At 38.7% G+C, this 17,547-nt stretch overlaps 1 protein-coding gene across 2 annotated transcripts in view; it reads left to right on the plus strand.

Moving 5' to 3' along the window:
* The window catches only part of UNC13C (unc-13 homolog C), a 500,819-nt gene that overhangs the window by 252,461 nt on the left and 230,811 nt on the right, over positions 1 to 17,547 (plus strand). For both annotated transcript variants that reach the window (XM_040969448.1, XM_040969449.1), the window contains 3 exons: positions 6,155 to 6,223; positions 7,887 to 7,976; positions 12,725 to 12,853. In XM_040969448.1, the coding sequence (XP_040825382.1) occupies positions 6,155 to 6,223; positions 7,887 to 7,976; positions 12,725 to 12,853 (288 nt within the window). The remainder of the gene's footprint in view (positions 1 to 6,154; positions 6,224 to 7,886; positions 7,977 to 12,724; positions 12,854 to 17,547) is intronic.

Here is a 17,547-nt window from a genome sequence, read left to right on the forward strand (position 1 = left end):
GCTGAGAGAGACAGACTAGAAGGATGGGTCCTGCTTTCACATTATAGTGGTCCAATGTGAACATTTTGAAGGGTTTTAAAGCTACCTAGAGGGTTTAGACTTCTTATTATATTTGAAGGGCAGATGATGACAGACAGGGATGAGACAGGCAGAAGCCAGGATCCTGGAATCCAATTGAGTTTCCCACATGTATGACAAGGACCTAAGCACTTGGTCCATCCTCTACTGATTTTCAAGACACATTAGCCAGAAGATGAATTTGAAGCAGAGCAGCTGGGATTCTAACCAGTGTTCTAATATGGGATGTGTTGGCTTAATCAGTTCTGCCACAACACTTACCACTGGATTTCATTCTTAAAGTATAGGATATAATCTTCTGCAATTTTTCATTTGGTAGAGGAAGTACTGCTGAGTGAAAACAGAATATATATGACACAGGGTAAAGATGTAATAATATAAAACAGCCTAAGAAGGAGCACATGTATAAAGTATAACCCATGAAGGCAGAGGTGAGTGCCTTCATAGTAATTCTCAAAATGTTCTGGCTGATCAATGTGCTGGCCACACCATATGGAGTTATTGAATTGAGATTTTGTTTTCATGCCATTGGATCATTAATATTTACTGACATCCATCCAGGATAGTCTCCTACTTTCTTACAGAGGGCAGTAGTAAGGGACTCACTCCTTGGAGATTACACTTCAGATGGAAAGGACCCTTCTCTGGTTTACTAGTGGCAAGATACTTTTAAAATGATTCGTGGATCTAAAGGGTGAAGAAAATGTGCATTCAAAACTTTCTATGGTACTGCTCCAAGAGAGGTTAGCACCTAAAGTCAGGCAAAAGCTTAAGCTCCAGGCTGTCGTGGTGAGTGAACCTTCACATATTGGTACTTTCATGTCTTGTGAGGGATGTGAATCAAGACACTTTGGAAGCATCAGTGTAGTGATGTTTTATAATTTCTGAATCCTTCTTTATTTGAAAGGGAGAATTTAAGATAGGGAGCTCTATCCATTGCTTTACTCCCCAAATGGCCATGATGGCTAAAGCTGGGCTGGTCTGAAGCTAGAAGCCAGGAGCTTCTTCTGGATTTCCCAGATGGCTTTAGGGTTCCAAGCACGCAGGCCATACTGCTTCCCAGGTTACATTATCAGGGAATGAATTGAAAGTGAAGTAGGCAGGATTCAAAGTGGTACCCAGGTGGAATGCTGGCACAACAGTTAGCAGTTTTATGTCCTACACCATGTCACCTACCCCTGCTATTTTATAAGTTTATGTTAACTTTGTTGGGATTGATATCAAGTTCAAATAATTAAATAACATAAACTTATGTCCAGCATATTGATATGATTAACATGATCAAATTATCAAAACACTCACTGAAAATAAACTATTCTGCTACTCCTTTTATAATTTCTGTCTGTCTCTTCTTAATATATTGTTGTCTACGTCTGCATCCTGGAGGAAGACTTAAGGTCATGTGCATTCATAGCTGGGGCTTCTCAGGGGAGGCAGGTGAGAGCCCGGAAACTTGAGCCTCATTAGCCTCTGGCACAACTCTCCCTTGCTGCGGGAACGAAACAGGAAGACATAAAGAAATTAACAAAGGAAGCTGAGGATAATGCCAAAGCTTGCTTCAGCAGTTGCTAGAGTTCTGGCAAGTTATAAAAGTGCACCTGCTCTCTTTCTCCAAAAACCTCCCCTCTGCCTAATGGCTAAATCAGACTCACATGAACCAGAATCTAAAAATGATTTTCTCTGTTTTTAAATGCTGAAGAAAATTTTAAAATGATCAGTTTTGATGCATGAAAATTGCATTAAATTCGAATTTAAATGTATGTTAAGATTCCACCTGAAAAACAGCCAGTATATTGTCTGTGTCAGTTATTGTGTTTTAGCGTCAGAATTAAGTTGATGTGGAGAAATCTCAGTGTCAACAGCTTCTGTTTTCTAGCCCTTTGTAGACAGTTTGCTGACCTCTGGCCTAGTTCTTCTGATCAACTCATTACATCTGATTTTTGTGATAAATAACAATGCCTAGTACATTTATCACTAATTTGTCTCCTACTGGACCTGTGTGACCTTTCTCTAATATAAAAAACTAAATCATGTAGCCCTCAGAAGAAATACTTTATATCACTCAGTCTTTCATTGTTTCTCAAATTATAGGCTACAGGCCTCTGCTGTTCTCATAAGGATAAAGTCACTCTAGTTAAATAATAGTACAGTAAATAAAATCAAATTTCAAGCTGTTCTGTTGAAAGAATCTCTTTGAAAATTTAATCAGCAGCACAATGTTAATTTCCCATCATCTGATATTGTTTGGGACCCTGCAACAAGAAACCCAACAGTCTTCATGGTTTTTCATTTTCCTGGAATATAAATTTTCCAGCTGGGCACTGAAGACCCAAATCAGGAGATTTAATATGTGATCTCTGTTAGAATTTGATTAGGTTGTGTGAAGCAGAAGTTCAACTAAGCAAACTTCACGCAGGATTTTTCCTTCATACAGCCTAAGTCCCGAGGTAAAGCTTTCAGAGTCAGTGGAGCTGGCAGTATTTATTTATTTGCTTATCTTTATTCTTTTTTTAAAATAAGATGTATTTGTTTATTATTGGAAAGGCAGATATTCAGAGAGAAGATGACACAGAGAGAATGATCTTCCAATTGATGTTTCACTGCTCAAGTGGCCGTAACAGCCAGAGCTGAAATAATCTGAAGCCAGGAGCCAGGAACTTCTTCTGGGTCTCCAATGTGGGTGCAGGATTTGAAGGCTTTGGGCCTTCCTCCACTGCTTTCCCAGGCCACAAGCATGGAGCTGGAAGGGAAGTGGAGCAGCCTGTACATGGACTGGAGCCCATATGGGTTGCTGGCTCATGTAAGGCGAGGATTTAGGGAGGGTATCATGCTAGGCCAAATTTGCTTATCTTTGTTCTTTATTTGTGACTCAATAAAACAGAAATCCCATCTTCTGATTCACTTTCCAAATGCCCACAATGGCCCTGATTGTGATGAAGGCCAGGTATCAGAAGCTAAGTCCAGACCTCTCACATGGCATACAGGAACCGAACTGCTTCAGTAATTGCTGCTTCCTCCCAGCCTGCACTAGCAGGAACTGGAGTCAGTAGAGGCCACAAACCCAGTAGTCTTAGTGCATATCCTAAGTATTAGGTCAAATGCCAGTTTTTTAAGGAGTGGGCAGATGGGGAATAATGTGGTGTTCAGGTTAATCTGCCAACTGAGATGCGGGCATGCCATGTGGTCAAAGGTTCTTGTCCCTGCTGCTTCATGTCTGATTCCATTGGGATCCAGATTAAGCTTCAGCTTTGGCCTGGTCCAATACTAGCAACTGAGGCCATCAGGGGAGAGAAACCAGAAGATAGAACCTCCTGCTCCCTCTGTCTCCTTCCCTTCTTTAGCTATCTCTAAATAAATTAATTATGTATTTAAAAATAAGGAGTAGACAGGTGGAGGAGAATGTGGAAACTCCTTCTAGTTTCTGAGTCTGCCATACTGTCTTATTGGTTAGCTCTTCATTTTACAGTCATGAAGTAACAGCACTACATTTTTTTAAGATTTGTTTTTATTGGACAGTCAGATATCCAGAGAGGAGTAGAGACAGAGGGGAAGACCTTCTGCTCATTGATTCAATCCCCAGATGGCCACAACAGCTGGAGCTGGACCAATCCAAAGCCAGGATCCTGGAGCCTCTTCAGGGTCTCCAACACACATGCAGGGTCCCAATGCTTTGGGCCGTCCTTGACTGCTTTCCCAGACCACAAATGAGCTGGATGGGAAGCGGGGCTGCAGGGATTAGAACTGGTGCCCATATGGGATCCAGCACATGTGACTTTGGCCACTAGGCTATTGCACTAGGCCCAGCATTGCATTTTAATATCTACGATCAGTGTGGAAAAAGTGGAGGCTCACAAGCTGCAGAAGATCAAAATTTGAGCGTAGAATGCTGTTGCACATACTACTGTAACAAGCATTATATGCCAGTTCCTCTTTTAGGATCTTCCCAAATGAAAGTTTATTGATATTAGGGTGTTACCTATTCTGTTTAACAAACTATATACTTTTAATTGGCCACAGCCTTATTCTACAGTGGAAAATGCCCAACCCGTGGACTGTATAACGTCCTCACAATTCCTGGCCCTGCCAAGGAATCCGCAGGCAGGGCTCAAAATTCAGAAAATCGAAAGCAAACCAATTTGATTTTGTATGGCTCGGGGGTGTTGTTCTAAATATCTAAGTGGTCGTTGGCAGAAAAACGGTCCTCCACTCCTGCTAAACACCCCAAAAACAAGGACATCTGGGAAGGTGAGCATTTCTATTGGGCATATTTAACCAATGAGATCCTAATACCAAAGGAGAGTGGGTGATTGGATGCTGGGAAGACAGCCGGCACAGTTTGCCCCACCGAGTAGGAGAGGACCAGTGATGTGGGACATCCCACAGGAATCAGTTCCAATCAGAGGTCAGGTGAAGCATTCAGAGGCTTGAGTCAGACTGACTTCTCTGTGCTCTAAGTTAATGACTGTAGTCGCTCTTTTATTTTGCCATTTTAATTGAGAGTTACTGACCCATGTGGATGAGCTGCAGAGATAATAAAAGAGGACATTGGTTGTCTTCTCTCCCGGGAAGTATTAATGGAGAATGACAGGAAAAATCAGCCATGTGGCTCATCTATATTTTTTTGTATCTCTATTGGTAGTCTTAAAACTAACAAGATGGCAAGCTTCTAGAAGGCAGGATTCAGTTCTTAGGTCCCTTTATTTTCTCCACAAGGGCTCACACAGAGGGAATATATAAATTTTGTTCACTGAAGTATAAATCTGATGAAGACACCTTACTCAGAATATTGAAGCTTCAGCTTAGAAACACTTGGACCATTCTTAATATTCAACTCACTCTATTCAGATCAATGCCATCAAGGAATGAGTTTTATAGCTCATACATACATATCCTAAACCAAACTGCCAGGAAATTTGTCTCCATCACTCTCTTCCAAAACACATGCAGTCTTGAAAGATTTGTTTTTGTTTGAGAGGCAGATTTACAGAGAGAGAGAGAGAGAGAGAGAGAGAGAGAGAGAGAGAAATCTCCCATCTGTTTGCTTACTCCCTAAATGAGCTAATTTGAAGCTAGGCGCTTCGTCTGGGTCTCCCACATGTGTGCATGGGCAGAAGTTCTGCAACCATCATTCTCTTTTCCCAGACCATAAACAGGAAGCTGGATCAGAAGTAGAGTTTCTGGGACATGAACTGGTGCCCATATGGGATGCTGGCACTGTAGGTGCCTGATTAGCCTGTTGAGCCATTGCACTGACCCCATAAAGTATAATTTGATATTTGAAGAATATTAACATAGGCAGAAGCATTTTCTATCATTTAATCCCCAGTCGTGGCATGTCAACAATATTTGTGTGGTATTGATGTTTTTACCTTGTTTTTTAAAGACCTATGTAGTTTGATTCTTACCCTTGTTATCAAAATTCCTTACTCATACATTTTTCAAATCCAATTATGAAGAGAATATTTTAGTATTTAAACAGCATCAAAAGGAAGGAACAGCATTTTTTTTGCCCTGATTTTATACTGTTAGTACGAAAATCATAAATATCTTTAAAAGCAATTGATCTTTTCCAAAGTTTATGCTGCCTTCCAAAAGGAGATCATATTTTGAAATTGTTTTCTAACAAGATCAGTTGCTGTTGCCACTACCATTGGCGGAGGAAGTTTTGAAAATTTTAATTGTTTGGTATGGTGTGTGAGAATAGAACGGGGAGTGGAATGTATTTTCTTTTGCTGATGCATTGTATGGCTGTGAATCATGACATACAGAAAAATGGAATGGAATTTGTTTGAGCTCTTTCTATGGAAAGCAGCTTCTAGAAATATGTTAAAACAGTTGTACATTTTTCTTTCACCACAAAAAGATTGTGATTTGTTATATCGTGGATTTGTTGTCAGAAGAAACTGAGTTCCAATGACTGCTATGCTGTAGACTAGCCCTGTGGTTTTGTACAAGTCGTCTACACCTTTGATCTTTTCTTTTATAAAATGGTAACAATAATCCATGTAATTGTGACAAATCCCACATTTTAAAACACCATTTCTTAAATTCTCCCATTTTTGTTTTCTTTGTACAGAGAGAAAAATTCATTAAACTACTGGACCAATTACATAACTCTTTGAGGATTGATTTGTCAAAATATAGGGTATGTATAAAATTATTTGACTAAAAAGTAAACTATTGTAATTGATCTATATTATTTCTTATCATATTGTACAAAATACCTGTTACAGGTAATGTACAAGTAAAAGATTGATTTTGAGTCTTGTCACAGTAGAAGTATTCCAACAACTCTCCTTTGTTTGACAAATGTTTTTGTATGACCTAAGCCTGCAAGGCTGTGTGTGTGTGTGTGTGTGTGTGTGTGTGTGTGTGTGTGTGTGTGTGTGTATTTGTGGATGTGATTCTCCTTATGTTTGTGTGCAGCTAACGTTAGTGACCTTCATCTGATTCATAAAGTAGGTGTTTAGACCAGTTCCCTTTTCAATGGTTTTCCACTGGTTTTTGGGCTATTATGTTTCTTAGCTTCTGAGGTTGCTACTGGTGTTCACTGTTTAATCTTGTCCACTAGATCCTCAGTATGCTTCATCAAAACTGTTCAGAGTTCATTGGCAATCATTTTGTATTTCACCTCAGATTGAAGCATAGCTACAAATTTATCCATATATATATACACATAAAAGGAGAGTTCAGAACATTCATAAAGGTGATCATGATTTCCATTTTCTCTGAACTTTTAAAAAGTTCCTCATATGATTTTAGCCACTCAATCAATATCTTTAAAACAAAATTATCTCTAGCCATTATAAAGCTGCTCCTCTTCATTTTTATATTCCTTAGCCATTTGTCATAAGTATTTCTTTATTTTCACATAGGAAATCTGTCCTGCATTCATTGTTAACTACTCTTATATTGACAGATATCTTTATTTCATGTTTCTGGAAATTATAAGCAAATTTTACCAAAATCCTATTTGAGGAACTTGGGCTAACATGATGGGAAGAGAACTGCCATTCCAACCATTAGCAAAGACATTTGGGATCCAGAAGGACCCAGAGGCCACATCATTCGCCGTCTTGGTGTCTGAACTCTCTTAAGTTCATGAATATCCAGAAATTAAATGTGGTTGCTCTTTAGGAAGCCAGGCCGAGAGAATATTAACATGAAAAATTTCTCAATGTCTATGCAGTCTTTGGATCAAACATTTTCATAACCAGACCTTTTCTTTCTTTCTTTCAATATTCTGAATATCTGTTTTGACATGGCACTTCATAGCAAGTCTCATGTAATGAAACTTTTCGCTGAAAAGTATGATATTTTAGGAGAGACTTTGGGATTAAGCAGGCGACCTTCTCAAGAGTAAAACTGCCCTGGCAACTAAGAGTAAATTAAGTGCAGCACATGTACAATGCCCAAAGTATTCTTGGAAATCAAATGTGACTATCTTGAGAAAACCATGAATACATTGTCAAATATACATTGCCTGTCCTTCATAAAATAGTGAAATTCTTCGATAAAGATGAATTAGTACTATCATAATCTTGTGGAAATGGTATTTTGCATGGTTTTAATACATTGTGAGGTTAAATAAAGGGTATGGTTTCTAAGACCAAAAATAACATCTCCAAACTTTTTACTTCCTATTCTGTTTCTGAGTTAAAGTTTTTTCAAGAATACCATAGGGATCTTTTTTAATTTTTACACAGTTTTCTTCCCACTTTCTTTTACAGAATATTAATTTTGGTTTATTTTCCCACTGTGTTTTAGTGCTAAAAACCTTACCAATTTTCTGTTTCCTAATTAACCAGGAAAACTTTCCTGCCAGCAATAATGAAAGACTGCAAGACCTGAAGTCAACTGTTGACCTTCTGACAAGCATCACGTTTTTTAGGATGAAGGTACATACTTTGGTTCCTGTCACAGTCCTTGTACAACACAGAACACATTCATTCACTGATAAAATCTTGTTATGTCTCCTGTGGAACAATACTGTTCATCAGAGATTAAGCAATGTTGCATTTGCCTGAGCTCACTGAGTCTTCTCATACATGCTGTATTGAGGAAGGGATTATTCTCTGCACTTAAGATACCCTGGTACATCTGGTTCAAATTTAAATTAAATTCATCTACAGCCTGGCATGATGGTCTCTTGGCTAGCTCTCCCCCATAAGCACCAAAATCATATATGGACATTGGTTCATGTCCTGGCTGCTCTACTTCCATCTAGTTCCTGGCTTGTGGCCTGGGAAAGCAGCAGAGAATGGCTCAGGGCATTGGGATCCCATACCCTATGGGATACCCAGAAGAAACTCCACGCTCCTGGCTTTGTGTAGGCTCAGTTCCAGCCATTGCAGTCATTTGGGGGAGTAAACCAGTGAATAGAAGATATCTTTCTCATTATCTCTCCTCTCTGTATATCTTACTTTCCAATAAAAATAAATAAATCTTTTAAAAAAATACTAAGTTCATCTTAAACAGAACTCTTGATTGAGTGGACATAGCACATTTTTATAGATTGTCAAGAATGTTAAATAGTAATGAAGTTCTCTTAGTTGATGTATAACATAGATGCTTTTTGTTTACATTTTGACTTAATAGCTTCTTTTACATTTATCCTAATTGTGCCATCATGCTTTGTAGCCCTGGTAATATCTGCATAGAAAAATTATGTATTTATTTAATCCTCTGACATAACTGATATAACTGGATGTTATCTACCAAGCATTTCTCTTAAATTTACCTCCTCTGCTCTAAGTCAAGTTCTCTGCATTCATATTTTCAGCCAGTAATGCCAGAAACATAAAGTCTTTACAAAAGAGCTGATTTTCAAAAAGATTTACTTACTTAAATTCAGAGTTTCATAGAGAAAAGGAGAGGTAGGGAGTGAGAGAACTTCCATCCATTGGTTCATTGTCCAGATGGCCACGATGTTCAGAGTTAGGACGGAGTGGGCTCATGCTGATGCCAGGAACCAAGAAATTCTTCTGGATCTCCCACATGGGTATAAGGGCCCAAGCATTTGAACCATCTTCTGCTAGTTTTCTCAGACCTTTAAGAGGGAGCTGGATCATAAATGGAATAGTTGGGATTCAAACCAGCAACCATTGGAAGACTAGCAGAGAGGTAACATCAGTGCTGGCCCCTAAGCTAAAAGTTTAGAAAGTTTACTTTTTGAAACATTAAATTCTGATATAACTCAAAAGCTTACCAGATGGAAATACAACTAAGAAACCAAAAATGAAATATTTATATTTATCTTGTCAGTTGTCCAGATTTTTTTCCCCAGAAGTATTAAAAATATGGTATCTTATAATGTAAGAGAAAGAAAATAAAACCATGCTATGTCAATAGCAACTGAGACCTTTAAATTTAATTAATATTGTTTAGTTTGAAGTAAGTTCTGAGATGAGGAGAACTTCCATCAATTCTGATTTACCACAGTTGCTGCTGGAGCAGGGCGTAGAGAAAAACAGCAAGAAACTCAACCAGGAGGCAGTAAAGTTGACTAGTGGATGTCTACTGTTGGCACTGAGGGCCAAGGGGATGAGTGGGTGTGAGGTAGGGAGACATAGCTCCACCCTGCACATCTGCCAGATCTCCCTCACAAGCTTTACAAGGCTCAGAAAGCACAGTCCCAATGTCCAAATTATGATAACTTTGTTCCCTCTTGCACTGAGCAGAGGGAAAGCTAGAGGGCATCCTCAGGTTCCAACTACATGTTTCTACCACCCACTCAGTAGGTATGGCAGCTATGAGCATCTGTGTCTGTGCTCTGGGCCGTCTTTTTTATTAGTATCAAAGAGCCATTTGTCCTAGGGAAGGTCACTTCTTTGACCTGTGCCGTTGATTTCACCTCGACACCCTTCCCCACTCTTCTACATAATCAATTTCCCTCCTCTGCTGCATGCTTCCTAGTACCTAACATGCTATTAATTCCTGTTTTAAAAGTATCACTTGATCCACTTTATCCAGTAGCTACCACCCCAGTTTCTCTTTTCTCTCAGTAAATAAACCTCTCAAAATAGTTATCTAGATGTTTCCAATTTCTTTCCTCTCATTATGTTTTAAACACGTTTCATCCTCCTATTGTCTTTTATTCCCTTTCAAACAATGAAAGCAGCTCCGTTGGTGGTACACTTCTGTTAGTTTCCTTAAGTGTGTCTTTGCAGAATTACTGCTACAATCAGATAGCACAGATCCACAGCCTACATGAGTCCCTGGTACTGCCCTTCATCACCCACCATCTCCCACACCCTAGCAACCACTGATGTTCTCCACTTATGGGTTTGCCTCTGCCAGAACAATACTTCAGTGAGACAGTGATACATGTGTCACACAACACATTGGTAATCCCTCCATTTTTGTGGAGTGCTCTCAAAGATTCACTCTTATTTTCAAGAATGTATTTATTTACTTATTTGAAATCGAAGAGGGAGAAGGAAAGAGAGAGAGGGGGTGAGAAGAGACAGGGAAAGTGAGAGAAAAAAAGAGATTTTCTGTCCATTGCTTCATTGCCCAGATGACTGCAATGGCTATGACTGGGCCAGGCCTAAACCAAGAGTGCCAAGTGCTTCCCAGTCTTCTGCCTAGGTGTAAGGTTCAGAGGTCATTCAGGGTGAGTGAGGACTGTGATTCATGCAGTTTCACTAATGAGGCAGAGAGTGTGACTGACTGCTTCCAGGTGGGAGACTGCTCAGGACCACATCCATGTGGCTGGGTGACCACATGAGGAAAATGGCTGCCCAGGGCATACAACATTGGACTTTTGTACAATTTAGGTAATGAGGCTGGAAAAGGCGGCAGCTCTTTGATTTGCGCATGTAGATGATGTGCATACAGCATCATGAGCAGACGAGGTTAGAGTGACTCTGCATCCCAAACATTCCTGAATAGGGGTGTCATTGTGACTTTGGTAGGGTGGTCGAGTCCTTTCTGCTTTGTCCAACATATTAATAGGGAGCAAGGGCCCTCATACTTGGCTTGTTTCCTTCTGCTGCTTTTCCAAGGCCATTAACAGGGAGCTGAATCTGAAGTAGAGCAGCTGAGACACAAACTGGCATTCATTTGGGATGCCAGTGTCCCAGGTGGTACCTGCTATGCCACCAGCTACATGCCAGCTCCAGCTTCACATGTCTTAATACAGAATAGTAATTCTTTGTTTTATATATATTGTGTATTGCTCACATAGTCTCTACTTAATAAGTATTTCACTTTGAATTATTACAAGTAAAAGTTATAAATATCAATGTATAGCTTAATTATGTGAACATAGCCAGTGGCAATGTATGAGAGTTTTAGTTTTTCTGTATCTTGTAGTGATTCTGTTTGTATTTTCCTATTCATTTGTCTGTGTATATATCAAGTCATGTTTTTAGCAGGAGTAAAGTTGTACATTTCTGTGGTCCTAATTTTATTTCTCTAAAAATAAATAACATTGAGCAAATTTATTTATTTTCTGAATATCCTCTTTTATGAAAAAACTTGAATATGCTTCCATTTTTTATTAGTTTAATTTCTTCTTGTGAGAGGAAATTGTGTGCCGTTATCATGCAGGAAGCCTCTTACTGCTGAAACAAGTGCCTGCCCTCTTCTCATTAGGTTATAGTCATGATTTGGTTTTCAGCTTACAGTCCTACCACTTTGGTGTAAGCGTCATCTTCTCATGACTGATTTCTTTGCATTATTCCTATTATCTGTTCTGTCTTCCTTATCCATAGCCTACCTTGACATGACATGAAGGGACCTCATAAGATATCAGAGTTTGTTGAATTTTACTCTTGCTGAAATGGCTCAAATTCTTCCCTTCTACTCAAACCTGGGGTTCTTGCCAAGGCCAATATGGATTTCTCCCTGTTCCTATGCCATAAACTGCTTCAACTTCATGTGTTATCAGTTTAATTCTATTATATCGAAAGAATTCCTATTCCCCTCTCCTGTTTTTTTTTTCAAAATGCATCAGAAAACTGTCTGTTTAACTTGCATAGTTTATAAAAAACTAGAATGTAAGCCCATGGGAAAAGAGAATTTTGTTTCTTTTATTCATTACAATATCACTATCAAGTGGCATATGTATAAGTGATATTTTTTGAAGAATGAACGATGTAGCAAATTGCAATGTGCTTTTATTTGAATATTTGCGGCTATGAACAGTTTAAAATAAGTTGTTTTATCTGGAAGTAATAATGGGCATCTATTTTTGTATTTAAAATATTACCAGAATCAGGCATTATGGCATCACAGGTCATGTCCTGCTTAAGATGCCACATCCCATAGTGGAATGCTGGTTTGGGTCTTGAATACTCCACTTTCAACCCAACTTTCTACTAATGCATTCTCTGAGTTTGAAGATGATGGTTAAAGAGCTTTGGAAAGCCATATGGGAGTCCTGGAGAGAGTTTCCAGCTGTGAGCTTTGACCTGGACCTGCTCTGGATCTTTGGGATGTTAACCAAGAGAGAAAAACCTCTCTCTCCCCTCTTGTCACTTAAACAAATGAAAATAATAAACAAATAAACATTAAAACATTTCTTACATCATATCTTGAGTACAGAAAAACCAGCCAAAAGTATTTATTGAATGTTATTTTTCTTGTTTTTAGTGGGCTATACTGTTCCATTGTTGCCTTTTAAAATGCGTTTGTTTGTCAGGTTCTAGAGCTGCAGAGTCCACCAAAGGCCAGCATGGTGGTGAAGGACTGTGTCAGAGCTTGCTTGGATTCCACATATAAATATATATTTGACAATTGCCACGAACTCTACTCTCAACTAATAGACCCGGTAAGAAAAAAGTGTATTTGTGTGTGTGTGTGTGTGTGTGTGTGTGTGTGTGTGTGTGTTGTACTCTCTACTTGTCTGTTTCTAATGTGAATTTCAAAAAATTTAGGATGAAAACCAATGAGAAGTGATGTTCATTTTATATATATATATATATATAAAACAGGTGTGGGAATTTTCCATCCTTGACGTCACAGTTAAATAACACTTTTATATTCTCAAATTAATTCACTGCTTATAACTTTGTATAATTAAGGAAGATGATATTGTTCAGGCATATCTAGTGAGTCATCAGTTTTTAAGGAATGGAGTGAATTGCTAAGGGGGAGGGTAGCAGTGGGTAACTGGCAGATTTGAGACCATGTGTGTGTGGACACCTCGTTCTCTTCACTGTCTAGGTGTTAAATTCTCACTACACTCTCTTAAGCCAGTATGTGGCTTCCTAATGTCTTTCCTTTGTCTATTGTATACTTAATATGCTTAACAATGCCTTTTCAATTATTCTGTTTTTTAACATAATTTTTAAATATGACTTGAAAAAGAAAATCCAGATCTTTTATTCTACCATATAAGTTACACATCAATAACTTTATAATCAATGGTCGGCCTAAATTTCATGTCCCTTTTGATTCCAAACCAGTCTGCCTCACAAAGCCTAAGTTCTCTAGTTTCAACAATTGATCATCCTCCTCTATATCCATGCACTGAAGCAACCTACTGTTTATGCTCAGAGTATTCTTCCCTTGCTTCCTGCTCTCATCAAAATATAGCTTTAGTTGACCTCGGATAAAGAGAAAGCATATTCCTAGTACTTGTTAAACAAAGGTCAAATAGACCACTCAAAAAGGGCAGTATTCTGCAGTTACTATGGGTGCCATGAAAATGGGGTCTTATAAGGGAGAGGGAGATTGGGCTCAACTCCAGATAACACAGGCACAATCAAGAATTTATAGCAGAGGAACTAAGATGGGGGAAGAGGTGTCACTGGGTAGAAATCAGTAGGAAAAGATATTAGGTATAAGTGAGAGATTCTGACTAGATCCTACAGGATTCTTGGTGAAGGAAGATTGGGATGATTAGATAACAGCTGGAGAATAAAAAGAGAAGAAAATCAAGTTGGATATTAAAAGGTGGTCAGAAATTGGTGACGGTAAATATTCTGGCTAAACTAGCATAGGATTCAATTGGAAAACACAAAAGCTTCCACGGAAGCCCAGAAATATAGATCCAATTAAAATAAAACTTAGATGAATCTGACCAAATATAGCCAAACAAACTTGGGCAGTTCCTGGCCTACTAATCCACACACAATGAACAAGTCAAGACAAAAGGGATATGTCCTATACTCAGTGACTTACTAAGATGATGCTGATGATAATAATAATAATAGCCACATAAAATTGTTTGCTTCTATCAGACAGCCCCTTTGGAGGTTCTGATGAGATCAATACACCCCTAAGAAAAAGTAAATGAATTGTACCACATCAAAATAAATGCAGTATAACAGTATTTTCCAATGCGGCTTTCAAACAAAAAGCTCATGTTACTAAAGATTTTTTTTTCTTTTATATATCTTTTAAAATGTCTATTTTTGTATCTTTTATTTAAAAGACAGAGCTATAGAATGAGAGACAGAGACAAAAAGGTATCTTTCTGCTGGTTCACACCCCCCAATGTCTTGAAATAGCTGTTGCTGGGCCAGGCTGGAGCAGCGACCTAGAACCCAATCTGGGTCTCCTGCATGAGTGGTGGGGACCTGAATGCTTGAGATGTTACCTATTCACTCACTGTACCCCTTCCCACCCCTTCCCCAGGGTCTACAGTAGCAGGGAACTGGAGTGGAGATTGAGGCAGTATCTGAATCCATACACTCTGATATTACATTTGTCTTTCTCAAGTAGAGGCTTAAATCCTGCAACAAAATACCCACTCCTAGCCTTATTTTCTAGATAGGTAGATCTCTAGATTTTTTTTTAATATCAAATTTAATCAGTATGGAAAATATTTTAGCTGAGCTTTAGCTTTTAAAAAATAGCTTTTTTTTCTGTAAGCACCGTTCTTAAATTCTAAAGGAAGCACCATCTGATATGAATAATTTAGGATTATAATTCTCCCCAGAGCCCTCTGAAGGTGCCCAGGAATGATCAAGTGATTACAGCTCACTTGACTGCAACATCATTCTCCTTGGAGATCCAGGCCTTTTCATCTTACTGCGCATATCTGACCTGTCATCAAATTCTGATGATTTTATCTTCAAACTTCAATACTTTGACTTCAAAACATCTACATACTTTTCACTAACTGTATAATTATATCCTGGTGCAAGCCACCATCACTGCTCACTTGGATTACTGTGCGCATTTAGCATCCTACAGGAAATACACACTTTCTCCCTACCATCTAAATTTGTTTTCATTAGAATGTCTAAAACAATCTTTTCAAAAAGTGTCTGTTTCACACTGATTGCTCTGAAGACCCTATGCAGAAGCTACATACACAGTCCTTATGAAGGATGATAAAACCCCACATAATCTGACCCGTGTTACACTTCCCAATCAATTTTTTCTTTCCCCTTCACACAAGTCACCGTGTGAGTGGAAAGCAAATGCAGAATTACACACAGAAAGGAATGCTAACAAAACTTTTATCATGTTATTTATTATCGTGATAATACTCATGACATATGATAGAGCCTATTAGTTGCTAAGAAACATTTACTAGATCAATAAGTGAGTAAGCTGATTTTTCCCAACCTGAAATATAAAAACATATAGGTATATTCAGTCTATGATAAACACAACTGGCAGAAGTACTCAGTTTTATGGTACACAATCATTGATTGCTTTTCTGCCTCATGCGGTTAGCTGAGACATCTGGCAGGCTGTAGATAATGAAATTTGGGGGAAATTGATGCAAGCTATTTCTCACCCCAATGTGTAAAAACATTTTGCGGTATCCTCCAGCTTTCTCTTCTGTTTCAATAGCCTGTAAGAACACATACTCCAGATGGTATCCTTGCTTACCAGATGGGAAAGACTGCCCAGCAAGCTTCAGACTTCACATGCTTAAGAAATAATCCTTCATTCCATTAAGCTGCTGATATCTGGAGGATCATTTGTTACTGAAGGACCACCTGGCCTATTCTGACTAATGGACTCCAAATAACTTTCTAACCTGCCACCTGGATTGTCTCCTTAATGTATATGCATCATTATGTGTCTATCCTGTTTGTAACTCAACTGGCTTCCCATTCACTTGTGAAGCTAAGTTAGAATCCTTGCCATTGTTCAAGACATTCAAGGTCTGAGTCCTGATTGTCTTTTTTATTTCAACATCATCTCCATCTTTCATCCTATGATTCAGCTTCTTAAATTCTATGGTGCCATTGCATGTGTGTTTACCTGCCGAGGAAGTGTGTTATGTCCTCAAGGCTCCAGCTCATGACTTACTCCAGAGCATCCAGTCTTCTCTTTAGAAAGTCTTTTTGAATTTTTCTACCCAACTTGGGTATCTCAGCTTCCTGTTTTCATAATGTTCTCACATGGCACCATCAATGTATGTAAAATACTGAATTCATTAGGCTCCTAATGTGTGTTAAATTTGACCTGTCATCCCTATAGAACTGTGAGTTTCGTTTTTGTATTTCCAGTATCCAGTGATGAATCTGACTCACAGGATGATTGAGAAACAATGTAATTACCTCAAAGTAAATTCTGTGAACACAGCTTGCCTCATTAGTTATGGTTAGTGTCCTTCAACCACTCTAATACCTGTGATGGAATGGCAGACATTTGGAGCAATGATTAGCATGCTACTTGGGGTTTCTGTTTCCCATGGTGGAATGCCTGGTTTCAAGCCACATTTCCGCTGCCAGTTCCAGCAAATGGGTCCCTAGCAAGCAGCAGTGATAGCTTAGGTGATTAAGACGCTGCCACCCACACAGGAGTTCTGGACTCCTGGCTTTGGGTCATCCCTGCCCCAGCTCTTAAAGGTATTAGGTGGGTAATGAAGAGGCAGACAGAAAATCTTTGTCTATCAAGTGCCTGGCAAGACCGTGCAATGTGATAGAAGCAACCAAATAGTCTAGATACAAATCTGAAATTCAATACTTAGTGAGCCTGTGTGTATGAGCTTTTGGGTCTCCCCAGGTTTCAGTTTCTTCATCAAAGCTTAATTTTCATATTTATGCTGTTTCTGTTTTGTCTAAATTCTTGCTGGGCGATGTAACATCTAACACCAAAACTAAGAAGTCTAGGGTGGTTGCACATAGTGTGATTTATAGTTCAACATGGAATCATACTTTTTCCTCCTCAAATGAATATTGAAGAATGAATTAAAATAAAACTCTTGGAGTGAAAAGGGAAACATTGATGGGAAATTTGAAATATTTTGAATTAGGGTAGAAGTGTGATGTTCTGAGGCAAGTTGAAGTTCATAGGTGGTTTTTACCTTGGCCAAATCAACAGGTGCCATGAATGCCAGTAGCATAGCTAAGAACTAAACAGAAGTTCATGTAAGTGTATTCTAGGCACTGGTGTAAGTTACAAGGGCACCTCAGGGAATAAATGACAGATTATTTCTAATAAATAAACTCAGGAAAAAGTAGTAAGGAAGCTTCAGCAGAAATTATCTCCAAGCAAGAACACACTCATCATACTAAGGTACACTAAGAAAAGACCTTATATTTGTAAATGGAG

This window comes from Ochotona curzoniae, unplaced genomic scaffold (genome assembly GCF_017591425.1).
Source record: "Ochotona curzoniae isolate NIBS_2020 unplaced genomic scaffold, NIBS_Ocur_1.0 scaffold_4701, whole genome shotgun sequence".
NCBI lineage: Eukaryota > Metazoa > Chordata > Mammalia > Lagomorpha > Ochotonidae > Ochotona > Ochotona curzoniae.